Source organism: Pseudonaja textilis, chromosome 1 (genome assembly GCF_049901715.1).
Source record: "Pseudonaja textilis isolate UNSWEBS1 chromosome 1, rPseTex1.2, whole genome shotgun sequence".
NCBI classification, from domain to species: Eukaryota; Metazoa; Chordata; class Lepidosauria; order Squamata; family Elapidae; genus Pseudonaja; species Pseudonaja textilis.
In genome coordinates, this window is record NC_141990.1 from 57,526,553 (window position 1) to 57,542,987 (window position 16,435).

Here is a 16,435-nt window from a genome sequence, read left to right on the forward strand (position 1 = left end):
AATTAAATAGTCATTTTTTTTCCCTTTTTGAAATTAGAAATAAAATTGAGGAAAATATACTGCGGAATCCAAATGAAAAGATGTAATGATTATTATTGTAACTACTTAAAAATAAAGGTTTATTGGGAATTAAGATGAGGGAATAAAGGTATACCTTAACCACTGAGGTGTCACACTCAAAGCAGTAAAAAGGGGGAAACCTAAGTTTGTTTGTTTTTCTCGTGTTAAAACTTGTATTAATCTAGAATTTATAGAAAGAATGTATGATGAAAAGAAAATATGACAGATTAAAGAACTATTTAAATTAATAAGCTAATAGAGACTCTTAAAAGGAAGGAGAGACATTGGTAACCTTTTTTTTATTAGGCAAACATATATTGTTATTTTTACTCTTAAAAAATATTAAAGGATTATATTTGAAATAATTGAAAAATGAAAGGATGTTTGGATTGAGATTAATGTAAGAGATTTGGATTAATTTGTTTGTTTTTCTCTTTTCTGAAAATTTGGAATGGAAAAAGTAATAATAGAATTAAGTATGCATATATGAATGTATAATTATTGTCATGTAAAAGTGATGATCTGGAAATATGTTGTCCACCAAAAAGAACTTTTTGTTTTTATGTGAAAAATTGAATAAAACTTGTTTTTTTTTTAAAGAAGAAATTGGACACTATTTGTCTAAAATGGTATAGGGTTTCCTGCTTGAGTGGAAGGCTGGACTATAAGATCTCCGAGATCCCTTCCAACTTTGTTATTCTATTATGGAGATGGACTGGACAAAATTATATTATATATTTTTTTTTTCAAAATGATCTGTTCTGTTATATTTCATATTTCTTCATTGCCCATTGGTCTTGAAGTAGGGCTTTGGGCAGTGTTCAATATAATCAATAAAATTAAACAATCTATTCTTCCGAAGTCAGTAAAAAAGGACCCTGATTGTTTGGGGGGTAATATACTGTCTGTGTAAACCATCTAAGAGACTGCTATAAAGTACTATGAAGCAGTAGAGAAGTCAAAGTGCTATTGCTGTTTATTTATTTTTTTTCCATTTAGTCTCCCAATCATTTCTTGCTGCATTAGGTCACTATGGGTTGGGTGGGTTGGGTTATACCTATTTTGTGTGAACCAAGCTACTGTGGTTTGTAGACATGACTACAACAATGTATTGCATATCTCAGGGAATTCTATTCAATCACAGTAATTAAGCAAATCAGTATTGTTAGTTGTCTGCTTTATCTCCCCCCACCCCCCATTTCTGGATAGCATTCTTGGATTGTGCCTGAATAAGATTATGTATTTAATTCTATTTAAATTTAGAATGAAACGCTGAGATTTCACCGCAAGGTTAGGTAAAATGGTACCCTTCACTTCAAGCCAATGTGGGAGTTGAATTCAAAAACATCTGGAGATCATCCCTCCAACTCTGTAGGGTAGCCTATGTACTGTTATCCTTTTAATGCTCAGCAATCAACTTTGAAGTGAGATATTTCCTGTTTGTTTTAAAAAAATTGATAGCCTACTATCCAGAGGATCACGGGGCTTACAATGTAACTGTTGGCTTTTCCCCAAAGTAGATCTTATTTTCAGTATAATAGCTCATATGTTAGGGAGTGTTCATACTATGTTATTTTCTCCCTTGTGATAGAAATGAATTCTTCTTGACTTTCTGTGCGTATTTAGACATCTAATAATCATGCATGCTTTTCAAAATTGAAAGCATTAGCTTTCTTTGTTCCCATTTATTCACATATGTGAATGACTGTTTGGGGTAGCTATTCTATATTAAGGACCTATAGTAGACATTAAAATCTACATTATTAAGACGTTGAACGGTTATTTGTGCTAATCATTAACACACTGATGAAAGCACTATTGCAAAAGTCTGTTGTGCATAAGCCATATATCAAGGAATAAATCTCCATTCTGGAATCTGTAATACACATTCACATACATGTATTTATATACATATGTAAAAAGGAAGATGGTTGGCCATGCTGACTGGAACAGAAGAGATTTGTGCTTACTACTTAATAAGAGAATTTCTAGATTGGAAGAAGATGCTGTATAGGTATATTCATTTTATTCATCTAGGAAGGGAAAGAGTTTCAAATGTTTCCTCCTTGGAATTATTAATCCACAATTTCCTCTTCAGTTGGAGACTAAGAATGTAAAAAAAAAAATTCCTTCTACTCTGTCTTCACTTCTTTTCATTTTGGCTGAGAGGATTTTTCATCATTCATTTTTACTATTCAGGAAGAAAGAACACTAATAACACTTTCGCTGTCAGTGCCAAATAGCCACTTGTAAAACATCAGGACTGACGTTTGAGGCTGAATAGTTAATATCTAAGGGAAGAGGCAGGAACACCTATGATGATTGACTGAAATTAACTTAACTTGGCAAGTTTCAAGCCCTGTGGAATATTGCATTCTCTGGGCAAATCTAAATGACATTGCCTAGATGACAGGAGGCATTTCCTCCTAAAATGTCAATGGGGAGTTAAAGGCTTTCCTAGATATTTGCATACTTTTGGTTATAGATATAACATTAAAATGAGAGATATCAATTATACAGGCCTTAGCAATGACACTTTCTCTATAATATACATAAGGTTGTAATTGTGACAGCTGAATATTGCGAAGACATTTTTCTGATAAAATTTGTACATGTTTCTGATAAAATTTCTGTATTATTTCATAACTCACCCCTTATTCAGAAAACTAGTATAATTCGTCACATTTCTCTGTCCATACTTTGGGTAAGAAGCTAATCCAAATTTCAAAACATTTTAAAGTAATTGATTTAGAACACTATCATATTAATCTTTTGGAGCTGATTAGATGTTTTGTTTTCTATAATAACTGCTGGGTTTTAATCACAGAAATCTGACAAGCATTAATGCATGAATATTCATGATGATAGAAGTAGCCAAGTTAGATTTAACTTTGAGTCTGTTACACTAATGCTAGCACTTCTGAAACCAAACTGAAAGAAAGAAAGGCCTGAAGTACCTTGGACAAGTTTAGACTGTTGAAAGGAACTCTTTGCAGAAAGAAAAGATGGTAGTTATGCACAGACTCAGAAAAACAAAAGCCAATAAAATGAAATTATGTTCATAATTGAACTAAAAAAAAACCAATCAGGCAAAGATTCATCCTTAACTCTTTTTACAATACACATGTATACATGCACATTCTGCACATTCATGGGAAAGCTAGGATGTCAGTTCCCTAAAGGTTCATAAGATACTCTGAAAACAATAAACAATAACTTGTCAAAAATGTAGTCACACATATTCTATTCCATACTAATTAAGAAATTACTTTTTTCCAAGTTATTTTTCACTTTTAGATTGTTTAACAGAGATTAGGCAGGGATTTTCTAGTTCCAGTTTTTCTTTTCACTATTTCATGAAATTGTGAAATGCATATATGGCATGAGCACATTTCCTGTACCTGTCACTAGTTCTTTAAACAAGTCTAGGAAAACAGATACCTGAATTAAGGAAGTGACAGAGCAATGATGCATAGTCTAATTCCTTAAGGCCTCCTTAACTCAAAAATATATTATCATAATGAAGTTAAGGAAAAGAAAAAAAGTTCTTTTTCAGGAGCTCCTGGTCACTACACTGAGCTCATCCACACTGGATCCAAAATCCTCTTCCTGCTTTCAATCAAGTATTGCATACCTGTAATGGCAGAATTTTAATCACAACATTCAGACTCAGTTTTCTGAATATGATAAAAGTGTTTCCCAAAACAAAGCAAATTAAGTAAATATATTCAGTGTTCAACATTCAGGCTATTAGACATCCCATGAACTGCTCTGTTACTACATATCCACCTTTGGTTCGCATGTTCGGGTACTTATTTCAATCCATATAGTCTTTCTAAGCAATTTGAAGTGCACATAGTTATACATATTGTCTAATTATCATTATTTTGTAATGCTAGTAATATTACTGCTAAAAGAAGTGTTAGAACAAGTGCAGTCAGCAGGTGCCATAGGCTGGCAGCCCTGCATGATAATACATTTTGAGATTATTTCTGTCAGACAATAAATAGTTGGAAAGTTACTAAGTCACAAAACTTCCATCACTTTTATGTAGAAAAATGTCTCTCGGCCCCATTTTTATTCTATGAAAAGACAGAAAAGGTGGATAGTTATCTATCTGTTCAGAAAAGATAAAAGTTAAATTGGTGTTAAAAAGCCTAGAAGAAGAGGGAAGATAAGCTTCACTAGTTTTTCTTCCTTTTCTTTTTCCTGAGAAACAACTGGTACATGATTGACCTTTTTATCCCAGTTGTTCTTTTGCTTATACTCTAAAATGGTGTAGCTCAGCACACTGGACCAAAATTCTCACAAACACAGTGAGGAATTTACGTATTATTGATTTCATACACTAGGTGAAATGTCTCCCTTGAGTAGTATTGTGCAGTTAAGATATGGAAGGTTATTAAACAAAACAATATAACCCAAATGTGACCCTAGGCTTGGTATGGACAGTCTAGAGAAAAGAAGGACTAGGGTGACATGAAAGCAGTATTCCATTATTTGAAGGGCTGCCACAAAGAACTTATTTTCCAAAGGCAAAATATGAAACAATGGATGTAAACTGATCAAGGAGAGAAGCAACATGGAATTAAAGAGAAACTCCTTAACAGTGAGAACAATTAACCAGAAGTTATAGGGCTTCATCACTGGATGTTTTAAAGAAAAGACCGGACAGTGAGCTATCTGAAATGAACAGGGGATTGAATTAAAAGACCTCCAAAGTCCCTTCCAGCTCTATTTTGATTGATCCTGTTTTATGCAAAGAACCAATTCTACAGGTTATCTTGCTCAATTCATAATTTTTACCTGGAATCTTGTTCTCTCTGCTGCATAGACCTGGTAATGAAGCATGGCCTGTAGAACTTTTTTGTGACCTCCTGGTACTAAGCAAACAGCCCCAAGTATCTCCAGCACAGCAATCTTGGTCTTGATGTTCTCAGTCCGTAAGCTCTGCGAAATTATATTGATGCTTTCCGGGTGGGCTAGAACATGGGCTCGTCCTTGGGAGTTGTTCATTAGAGCCTTGATGCATCCTATAACGGATGTGTGTATGCGGCTTTCAGAGGTTTCATAGTCCATGCTCTTCAAAAAGTTCAGCAAGCAGCTCAGGCCATCCAACTCAATAAACCTTACTACGAATCTGTTCAGAGATAGGAAAGAAAAAGGACAATTAAGGCACTTTGCGTAAATGGTGTCAGATTAATAAAAGAACCAAATTGCCTTTTCTCTTAATTTGGGAAACTCTAAAGTGTACATAGCTGAGGATCTGGGCAACCCCTTTTACAGATGTGTATGTGGAATAAAATTTGTTCAGCGCCCTCTGCTTTCTGCTACAAAGAGAAATTGCATTATGGATCCAACACCACACATGTAAATGACTTGAAGTAACTTAATCTGAAAAAAGCAATGACTCACTTGACCAAACAATTTCCACAAGGATAAATGTTTGAGCATTCCCAAAGCCATTTCACCTTATTAACAACCTTTTGACCACACTGTCTCCTATCCAAGCATCCTTTTTCTATTCCAGAAAATAACTAACATACTGTCCTCACCGTCGGTCAGCTGTTTTGGTTGAAATACTGATGGGGAAAAAATGGAAGCTCAAGTCCAACAAACTATCTGATTTTGTACTTCTTTCCTGAGGTATGAAAATCAAAGAATGCTCAGTATATTTTATATACTACATAAAAGTTAGTTTTCTGTCAACAGAAAATGAAAATGAAAAACATGTACCAAGTTGATTTTAAACTGCAGACCATCTACTAAAATAGATAAAATACTATTGCCCACTATTTATCTACATATAGTTACATTTTCCTTATTTATGAGAACATTAAACCTATAAAGTTTCGATTAACTGAAAATTCTCTTTAAAATATGCTTCTTTACAAATAAAAAAAATTATATCCTCAATAATCAAACTCAAGAGAAAGATCTATATTTAAATCTTTCTTTTAGATTAGATAGTATTCACTCAATTAGAAAAATGGCTATTGCAATCATGACATGATACAGTTACCTATAAATGTAGCTCAAGAACTTAAAATAGGCATTTTTCCAACCATACTATGTACCTAATAAAGTGGAAATGTGTGTGTGTGGGGGGGGAAATCATACTACTCATAAATAATTTATCATAGGATATGCAGACAAGAGAAAATTACTTCTTAACAGTTAAAATATCTATCTGGAAACAAGGCACCTTATTTTATTCAAATGTATGTATTTGTTTCCAGGTACAATTCAATCAATTCAAGCTGACAGGTACTGGCAGTGCACTGCTTGGGATAAAATGATATCATGAGAGTCAGAGAGTCCACTGATCCCCCAAACAGCCTTCTTAACACTGCCACATTATATTCAAATGGTACCTTTTTTAAATGGTTCTAACTTTGCAAGATGGCCATTTCCCAAAAGTTCCCCAATTCATTCTTACATCTTAAATATACCATACATGAATGCTGAAATTCTGGTATATTTGACAATTTGGGACAGAGAGGAAAGCCTGAAGCTCCATATACAGTTATGCACAGAACCTGAATCATGATCTATGAAGGACCAGTTTGCCCAAAATTAATCTGCCCTGCATATCAAGATTTCCTTTGCAAGTTCTGAGTCTCTTGCAAATTCCTACATTGCCTGAGAGAGATTTTTGGATAGCTGTATAAACATTTTAGAATTCCTCTCAAGAGGCATATTTCATTTGTTCACCAACAATCTTCCAGGAGCTGGTGATGGCTTATTTTTAGGAAGGCCTTTAGTTCTCTTTTTGTTTTTATCACATGCTATTTTTGTTATATGCTATTGAAAATCATTTGTTTGCTATTGTTTTTTCCCTTCCTGCTATCATGTGTTTTCTATTTCTATGGTGTAAAATGATGTGTTTTACTTGATTTGTTGTAAGCCCCCTAGAATTCTGTGGAACACACACACAAACACACACACACACAAAATCTCCCTCTCCCTCCCTCCCCCCTTATAAATACTTATAAAAAGACCTCAAGCAGTATTTAAGCAGTTTCCCTACAACAAATGGAAACTTTAGTAATCTTTGATCTTTCAGAATTTCATTTTTTTGTATTCCACTGTTTACAATGTCTGATCGTTTCCTGCATCATTATAATACTACATAGATTTAAGAACATGGATAGCCATGAAACCTAACCTCTTGATATCGGTACTTGCTAGGGATGCAGAGGTGGCTATACCACTCATGAAACTGAATGGCTGAGCTTTCATTTGCCACTGCTACTTGAAGGAGCTGCTTCAGTGTACTTAATTAATCAAGACATGGTAAGGCACGGCCACTTTATAAAGACCTATAAGAAAGGAGTTAATAATCTGGAAACGATACTGTTGTGGCCCACTGGTGGCTAGCAGAGCTGGCAGCAGAGTCAGAGGTTGGGGAGGAACATGGGCCAATCTTGGAGGCTGAGGAAGGCTCGGACAAGGGCTCTGCATCAGGGGAAGAGATGAGGCCAGGGCAGTCTGGCAGTTATCAGCTGTCTTCGGAGTCAGACAACAGTGAGGTGGGGCAGCATCTGGAGCCAGCCAAAGGAAAAGAGCAATTACAAACTAAGGGTTGATGTGGGAGTAAAGCCACAGGTCGACGGTGAATGGCCCCTACCATAAGGATTAAAAGGGGAGCAAAAGGGGAAGGGGCTTTTGCAAGAAACAAGTCATTCACTGAAGCACTGTGAAGGTCTGTCTGTGCATCTCAGAGACTCTGTGCCAAGTCCTTCCTTGTCAGCACTGTGTTTGAAAATATTTACTTGGCAGCTCTCCACGCTAGATAAGGTCTGTGCTCCCAATTACAACTTGTAAGACTGTTTGCCAGGCCTTTGGCTGAATGTGAATACAAGACATTCACCTTCATTTAATAAAAGGGATTTTGCCGAGACAAAGAGTTGGCTTAGTGCTTTTTGGGGAAGCCTAGGTCAGAACAGATGCATCTAAGGAATTCCTGCTGAACGTTTCTGCAACACACAATTAAAAAACAGTCTGAGCAATATTTTCTGTTGGTATAGTGTAGAGTTAAATTTGTGGTAGGGGATGCAAAGATGGACAACTTTAAAATCATAGAATCACAGGGCTGGAAGGGACCTTGGAGGTCTTCTAGTCAAAGCCCCTGATCAAAGCAGCAGTGCTTATACCATCCGGGACAAATGGTTCCCAATCTTTTCTTGAAACGTCCAACAACAGAACACCTTAAGACAATAAAAATCAAAACTCAACAAATATTCCTTGTTAAATTCAAATGTGTGCAACTGACAATATATCTCTTCTAGTCTAAAGTTGTCTATAAATAAATAAAAAATAAATGAATTGCAAAAAAAAAAAGTACCGAGAGGTACATTTCAAATGGTTTGCAGCAGAATAAAACAATTCAAAACTAAGATGGAACCAATACATTTTCCATGAAACAACCATTTGGGGCATAACTGTGCAAATATCCAGGTCTGTTTCATATATTTGGAGTTTTAAAATTTGGCACATATCATGTGGCCCCCAATATCAGATCACTTTGCGGTGTTTCTGTATGATGAGACCATAAAACAATATTGTTTATAAATTTTACTTGAGCTTCCAATGCATATGCACAAAATGTATCAAATAATAGAAATCTGGAATAACTATATTTTATTCCTAAAGGGGAAATCAGAGAAACTGTGTAATATTTGGGGCAGATTCCTTGCATAGCTTATCTCTTTAGTAACTTCATCTCACTGATTGAAGGCCTGGAGAAAACCAAAACTTTACTGAGAGTATCACGAGATTTAGTTTGAGGTTTGGTACCTGTTCAAGCCTGAGCTTTAAAATTGGTCTTTGCGAACAAACAAAGCTCAAGAGCAAACACATACCACAAATGGTTAGACAGAAAATGCATTAAATGGCCAGGATATAAAAATCACTTTGGGATAGCATTCTTTCCAACCTTCATTGGCATAAGCAATGAAAGAGCATGAAGATGGCAATGATTTGCTGGTCTATTGTTAGTTTTGGCTTTCCAGTTCCAGGATTGCATTTCTCATTTCCCAAAAAGGTAACTGTTACTTTGTGTGACTTATAATCTTGGCATTTAAGTAATATTTTCATCTTAACATTTCTTTGCTGTTTTTCACCTATGGATGGGTTTTCAGTTTAGGGAAAACATTACTCGATGCTTTTCAGAGAGGAGAAAAATCTATTTGAGGAAAACTTAACGCTGCCAAGAAAAAGTTATGATAGAATCTTCTATGATTACCCTTCTAGTAAAGTTTTTAAAAGGGAACTTTGCTTCAATGCCCTAAGCAAAGCATTCTCTCAAAACTAATTTTCAGAACAACATCCCCACCTGCTTCAAAGGAGCGGACACACAACAGTGGCATTTGGTGTTACCTTCTGAGGTCTTAACGCAGAAAACCGCCAGTCCTTGAAAACCCAATAGACAACATGCCCACTTAGGAACTATTGTTTCTGTAATTACCTGGAAAACCACAGATTCTCCATCTTATGATATGTTTGTGTTCTTATTTTTATTGTAGAAAACCATAAGACTTTAACTGACTGAAGCGCTTAGCTTGGATATTTCTATACATTATAATTATTCCACAGGCTCTAAAAACTAGCTGCATTTGCATATTGTGTCAAGCCATCATACAGATTTTTTTAAGGATCCAATCTGTATCAGGTTTTGTTTTAGTTTTGATCTAACTGTTTTGAGAACCCAACCATTGCAATTTGAACAATGTTGCTCCTAGTCCAACAAATGACACCTATGGTTGATTCAACATGCATCTTGAAATTAAATTTCAATTAAATTTATGATTAGTTTAGATAAAAATGCATTTGGTTTAAGCCTTCCTCAATTCACTTCTTGGAATACAGTTACTGGCATACTATTCAAAATGAAACCCTTGACTAACAAAGTTTGTGCTCTTTATGGACACAGGATTTAAAAATATCCTACAGAATCATTTCTTCGAGTTTCATACATATCTCATTCTGTGGAAAAGGTATGTTATAATTCCCAGCATACCTTAAACCTAACTGGCAGCTGCTATTCCATTGCATTTTTATTTGAGTTATTATGATCAAGCGACATGTTCAGCACTGAAAAATCCTGGTCTTATATCCCACCTAAAATATGAATTGAAATAGGTTTCATCTACCAGAGCTCATGAGAAGAATAAGACAAAGGCATGCTAAAATAAAACACAATGTTCCAGTGATTTTTTTTTTAACCAGATGATGGAAGCATATATTGGCTAAAAGAAAACAAGTTTTCTTGATATTTTTCCATTTTGTCCACTCTTTAACAAAAGTCCAGCTAAGTTATGCCTATTCTATTTAGAACTTTTTCTTTTCCACAACATGCTGACTTGCCAAGGTAACTGATGATTAACAGAAGCAGTACTACATATTTCCCCTTGTGTTTCAAAACCTGATTTTTCTATAATCATAGTTGCTGATGGTTAAAACCGATGCACAAGGAAATCTTCACTCTCTTCCAATTGTTCCTTTCATGTTATTGTCAGGTCTTCCCTAAGCAGTGGGACTGAATGCTTTGTAATTGCTGAATTGGTTCTAATCGCTAAAGCACTCCTATAGTTCAGTTGTACCAGACTTGGAGATATGTACAACAGCTACTATTAAAAATCAACTTTATTGTAAAAATCTACCTTTCATACCAAAGGACCCACTCACTTTACCAAAATACATCTGAGTTCAGTTTGGACCTTAAACTCTTCTTATAAAGGAAAAATAGGCAGTTCTATTAATGTGGTGTCTCTTGTGGCCATGTAACTACCATCTGAAAGAACAATGGAATTTCACTAAATACACTGGAGAATGCCTCAAGTACAATTGATGTAGACTTTTTTATTTCTAGAATATGGCCAGCTACTTGCATGCTCAAATTTCTTATTACTTTAGAGACATGAACAAATACAATCAACGGTTATAGGTGATCTGTCTTGACGAGCAGCAGAATCCTTTCAGTACTGCATTTTTTTACCTTAAGATAGAAAAGGCACCAAGGCAGAAATAATTTGGCTCATAATTCTTCCTAAACTGAGTAGGGATGGTGTAACCTTTCCTCTCTGCATGGCACTGCTTATTTAGCTAATTAGTACTGGATCTCTGATGAAGCAAAATGGCTTTTGAAGATCTACATAGCCCTACAGTCAAGAACATCTCTGGACCAAATGTAGAAACACTTTGGAAATATTTGGTGAAAGTTCAAAATTCAGCAGCTAAGTCAGTTGAAAGGCTTGTATGAGATATACAGGAAGTTTACCTCCTCCCTCCTTTTAAAATTTTCTACCACCAGTGTCCAAGGGTGATGCTGGAAACAGGAAAGTTTCTGCAGATGTGTTTAATATGTTGTGATTATTTCTGAGTTACAAATGAGGTGTCCTAAGTGCAAAGTTTGACTTCTATGTGGCAAAGAATGATAGAAACCTAATTACAACGGAATCAGCTAGCAAGCTACATAAACAATGCATAAAATTAATTTTATGGGTGAGTATATGCCATAAACATATTCAATTTTGCCAGATATTCAAATGTGAACACTAAGGCAAGTTTATTGCTACTCCAGGTTCAGCCAGAGGTGTGATTATAAGGCTTTCAAACTGGCATTACAAAACAGCAACCATCCTTCTTTGGTTCCAAGACCAATATCTTGGGGGACTTTCTATCAAAAAGAACTGGATAGAGCCACGAGGACCTCTATTTTCCGTTAAAGACCAAACTGGCTTAGATAATGAGTGCTGGCATAAAGTCAATCCTGCAATAAGCAAACTGAGTCCCTGGAATCAGTTGAGCCATGAGACTTAACTTGAAATTTGGCTTGGCGATTGCTAAAAAAGAAAAAAAAAGTGGGGGGGGGGAGGATAAGCCCTCAGGGCTGCAGCCAGAAATTTAGAAGCAAAGACTTTATGTGATACTTTGTGGCGGCTGCTGCTGACACTCATTACAGCTGTTATAAACAAAGGAAATAAATGCCTGCTGTCAGAGGTCTTTAGCCAAAGTAATGCTGGACTTATCTGGAAAAAATTCCAAATGAACTCTGAAAAGTTTCAGAAAAACAGCCAGTCCTATTAGTAATGTATTTCCTGGCATGATAGAAAAGGATGATAGGAAACTATATATAGTATACACGTTATGGACATTTTTAACGTGGCAGATAGATCCACTGCCTATTATGGAATAACTTATTGGGACAAAAGAGGTTGATGAGGCTGATTAATCAATAATTTTCAATATTGTATCATTGTTTTTAAAAACCTTACATCAGCAACAGAAGAAAGCATGTTTGGTTACGTCCTCTGTGACTTCTCCATCTTTGATATACAGAAAGATTCTATCATGGAAGTACTGAACCAAAATGAAAAGCAATTTTTTCACTACAAATCTCTGCACAACTCTAACGATTCATGCAGAAAACTAAAAGCAGATTGCCTAATATTTTATGCTAACATTTCAAGATTCTACCGGATGAGGTTTATCCTGTGCAACAAGTGTGTATAGCCTACACAAATGGAATTTAGCAGGAGTTCAGATTATATCAAGTTCTATGCAAAGATTCAAATTTCTTAACAACTGGTTCTGTGGGCGTGGCCTAATTTGTGAGCATGGCTTGGTGGTCATGTGACTGGCTCAGCGTGGCTTGCATGTAGATATTATAAATATTTATGTAAATATTGAATTTTTTATTTAAAAAGGGAGCAACTTTTACCCCAAATCAGGCAAAGCAGTCAGTCAGATTGAGCTGCTTGCAGAATCACAGATTCATTCAGAGATTTATCTTTCTGCAATCTGTTACCTGAGTCTGCACTAAAAAAATAGAAGCTTCAGTCCTAAGGAAGGTTCAGCTCTGCTTTTAGATTAGCTAGAAAGCAAGAAATCCAACAATTTCCTGCTTTCTAACTAATCTAAATCTCCTGGCACAAAGAACAGCTGATGGTTGGGGGGGGAGGAAAAATAGCAACTTACCAAACACAGGCAAGTTTGATGGCACGCATGCCAGGTAAGGAGTGAGTGGGAGAGGAGGGGCCAGCCAGTGGCATAATTTGCCAGTTCCCCGAATTGCACAGAATCGTAACAACCAATTCTACAGAACTGCTCCGACCAGGTATAATCCCACCCCTGATTCTATGTACAAACTTCCCATGTTTCCTTCTATTTCTTTCATTTTATATATTAGAAGCTCAGCATTTCACAAAGTGGTAATAATAAAGTATTGGGATTTTAAAAGCCGTGAGACCCAAAATAGATTTAAGTAACGTGGAGAAAGGAGGTATATAGAGTTAACATATGAAAGTATGAACTAGATTATCAGAAAGGCAGAAGAATTTGTAGGTCAAAAAATAACTGGGGTGGGAGAAGATTTTTAATATTCCATATGATTCAGGTGGAAGGTGACAAAGAAGAATACATTTAGAAAGGGAAATGTATATAATTGTTTGAGATTGAGCTTAGACATACTTAAAGAAAGAAGGTGGAAGATGACGGACTCCTCTATCAGCTCCATTCTAAAACTTTATACCAAGAGAAAATAAAATGTTTCTTCAATTAGCCTGCTGTACATGATACTTTGAGAACAAGGGAAGGGATTATCTTGTATCTTACATTTTTTTTTTCCATGATAGACAGTTCTAACCTAAAAAGCACCTGACAAATGGAAGCAAAATATACGACATACCTCATGGGCTGAGTTCGCAGAGCTGTTTTCAAGTCTTCAACTATTTTATTCCTCATTTCTGTTTCCTCTTCATCAAAAGCATACAGGGTCTGCATCTGTTTGGATGAGACCATGAAAGAGTTACGAATTCAGAACAGGAGAAGAGATGGAATTACTGAGTAATTCAAGATTAATCAAGCATTACCCACCCAAGTAAGTTGAAGAAATCATTTGGATGTTGTCAAGAAAACAAAATCTTCAGCAGTATAAAATAACTTCATGTCAACACAGTATGACAGACTTGCAGGGCCAGTGCATTGTGCAACAAAGTCACATAATGTAATAAGATTGGGACTGGGTTAGGGACTTCTATCCTCACTGTGAGTTGTGTGGAGGGGGTGCACAAGGGAGGCTCAGTCAATCTCATTGTACACATGTACTCTGACAATAAAGGTAATAATAATAATAATAATAATAATAATAATAATAATAATAATAATAATAATAATATTCAGAGCTGGAAAAAAACTTTCTACTTTCTAGGAAGCCCCTCTGATTTTGAAAGTTTGGATTTCAAATAGACATGATTTTCTTTGTATATTTCATTCTTCCACTGCAGTTGATTTTAAATAACTGTAAAAAGAAAAAAGTAAAAAAAAACACCAATATCCTCAGACATTTACAGTAGCATGTTACAAAAGAACAAATTTTTCAAATAAAGTTTCCATTCATTTTTTTCTTTCACTCATACCCTTTATATTCTACTCCTTTCCCCAAAAACTTTCCATCTCACTTTGTGTTTGCAGCTTACAGAATCCAGAGTTGGACATTCCAACACAAGTCTAAACTTCAGGATGGTCAGTCAGTGAAGTAATTTGACCTTTGTACTGTATGCTATTCAACTGGTGCAAAGATTTGGAATAAACCTTTGAGAGTGCCTTCCTTAGAAAGTCAAATTCAGTCCACTAAATCCAAACATGTTATTGTCTCTCTTAATGGAGAGGGAAGCTCTTCACAGCAAGAAAGTTAAAAAAATTAAACCAAATGTTAAAAAGCTAGCAAGAAAAAGAGGTTTTTTTAAAAAAAAATCAATCTCAGTGGAAGGTTTTTCAGAAAATAAAAGGATCTTAATCTGTACTTTCTTCTATTAAGTAATATTTCTTCTCTTGGCTCACTCACAAGTACCCTTTGCCAATACAAGTTATAGTGAAATTTTATTTTTTTCTTAGAGTTACTGTTACTGAACACTTAAGGATTCTATCAAAATGAAATTTAAACATTTCAAAAACCAATCACCCCCAAATACTCTTATAGATAATCTCTCTCCAGTAGCGACTGCCATTAAGGAATTAATCTTATTCCTACCAGGTTTTGCTTTTGGGATTTATTCATAAAGATGGAAGAGACATATACCAAATAATTTAGAGCTAATTTGTGAACGTACATTTTTTAAAAAACAGCAAAACTCCTCATCCAGTGACTCTGACACCTGAACAAGAAAGTGGAAACATCTGACATCATTCTTATAGGAACTGCCTATACATTAACTTTCATGCATTGCCTGTTCTTTGTCCCCCTTGTTTATAGAAATGGGTTGAACTGAAAGTTATCCAAAGTGGAGTTAGGTGTGCTGAAAGATATATTTTCTTTTCTGCTCCATCAAGCTGTTATGTTCCAAGTAAATTATTTCTAAATTATGAAATTTAAATGCGTAACAGCTGTCTTCTTGGCCTTTGACACACACACATCATAGGTTTGCGGGTAGTCACGGTTCTAAAGAGTAGCTTCAGTCATTCGTTTGCAAACCTTTCTAACAAAATGAATATATCTTGGAGTACAAGTACTGACAAGTTTCCAAAAGCAACACAGTGGTGTAAAAGTAACTTTTCTTTCTTCTCATAAAGCAGGAAAGGGGCTTGCATTATTAAGTTCAGGCGACTGAAGACAGAAAGAAGAATGCCTGAACTCTTCACTATTTTATATTGTTGAAAGAGGAGGAAAGAAAGATGTTAATAATAATGATTATCATATTTTTTAAATTACCTTTATTGTCAGAATACAACATGTATACAATGACATTTCCTCCCTTGTTTGTATATGTTTATAAGTACACAGAAATACAAAGACCCATTTCACCAAATGCTTCATGTGTTTCAGAACAAGGTGAGAGAAGCGATTCCTAAGAATTACCAAAACATGCCTATTTTCCTTGCCTCTCACTGAATCTGGCAAAGGCATGAACTATTCATTTGTTTTACAGGCCAAAAAATGATCAGGATAGTCCTCAAATGGCTAGGAAGAGGGTGGAACCATGGGATCACAGATCCATAGCTAGATACATTGAGGTGACAGCAAACAGAAAGATAACCAGATAGTTTGAAAGTTTTAGACTGTATCAAAAAAAAAGCAACAAAGATTATTAGGGGGCTGCAGGCTAAAACATATGAATAACAGAATTAGGTTTGTCTAGTCTAGTGAAAAGGACTGGGGTGACATGATAGCAGTGTTCCAATATCTGAAGGAATTCCACAAAGAAGAGGGGGTCAACTTATTCTCCAAAGCACCAGAAGGCAAGACAAGAAACAATTGATGGAAACTAATCAAGGAGAGAAGGAACCTAGAACTCAGGAGAAATTTCATAACAGCGAGAACAATTAACCAGTGGAATGGCTTGCCTTCAGAAGTTGTGGATGCCCTATCACTGGA

The 16,435-nt window shown here is 35.5% G+C and overlaps 1 protein-coding gene across 5 annotated transcripts in view; it reads right to left on the minus strand.

The window, feature by feature from the left end:
* Positions 1-16,435, minus strand: part of DAAM2 (dishevelled associated activator of morphogenesis 2) — a 216,832-nt gene that overhangs the window by 64,347 nt on the left and 136,050 nt on the right. For all 5 annotated transcript variants that reach the window (XM_087935119.1, XM_026695597.2, XM_087935099.1 and 2 more), the window contains exons 5-6: positions 13,751-13,845; positions 4,867-5,200 (exon numbers count right to left, since the gene is read on the minus strand). In XM_087935119.1, the coding sequence (XP_087791245.1) occupies positions 4,867-5,200; positions 13,751-13,845 (429 nt within the window). The remainder of the gene's footprint in view (positions 1-4,866; positions 5,201-13,750; positions 13,846-16,435) is intronic.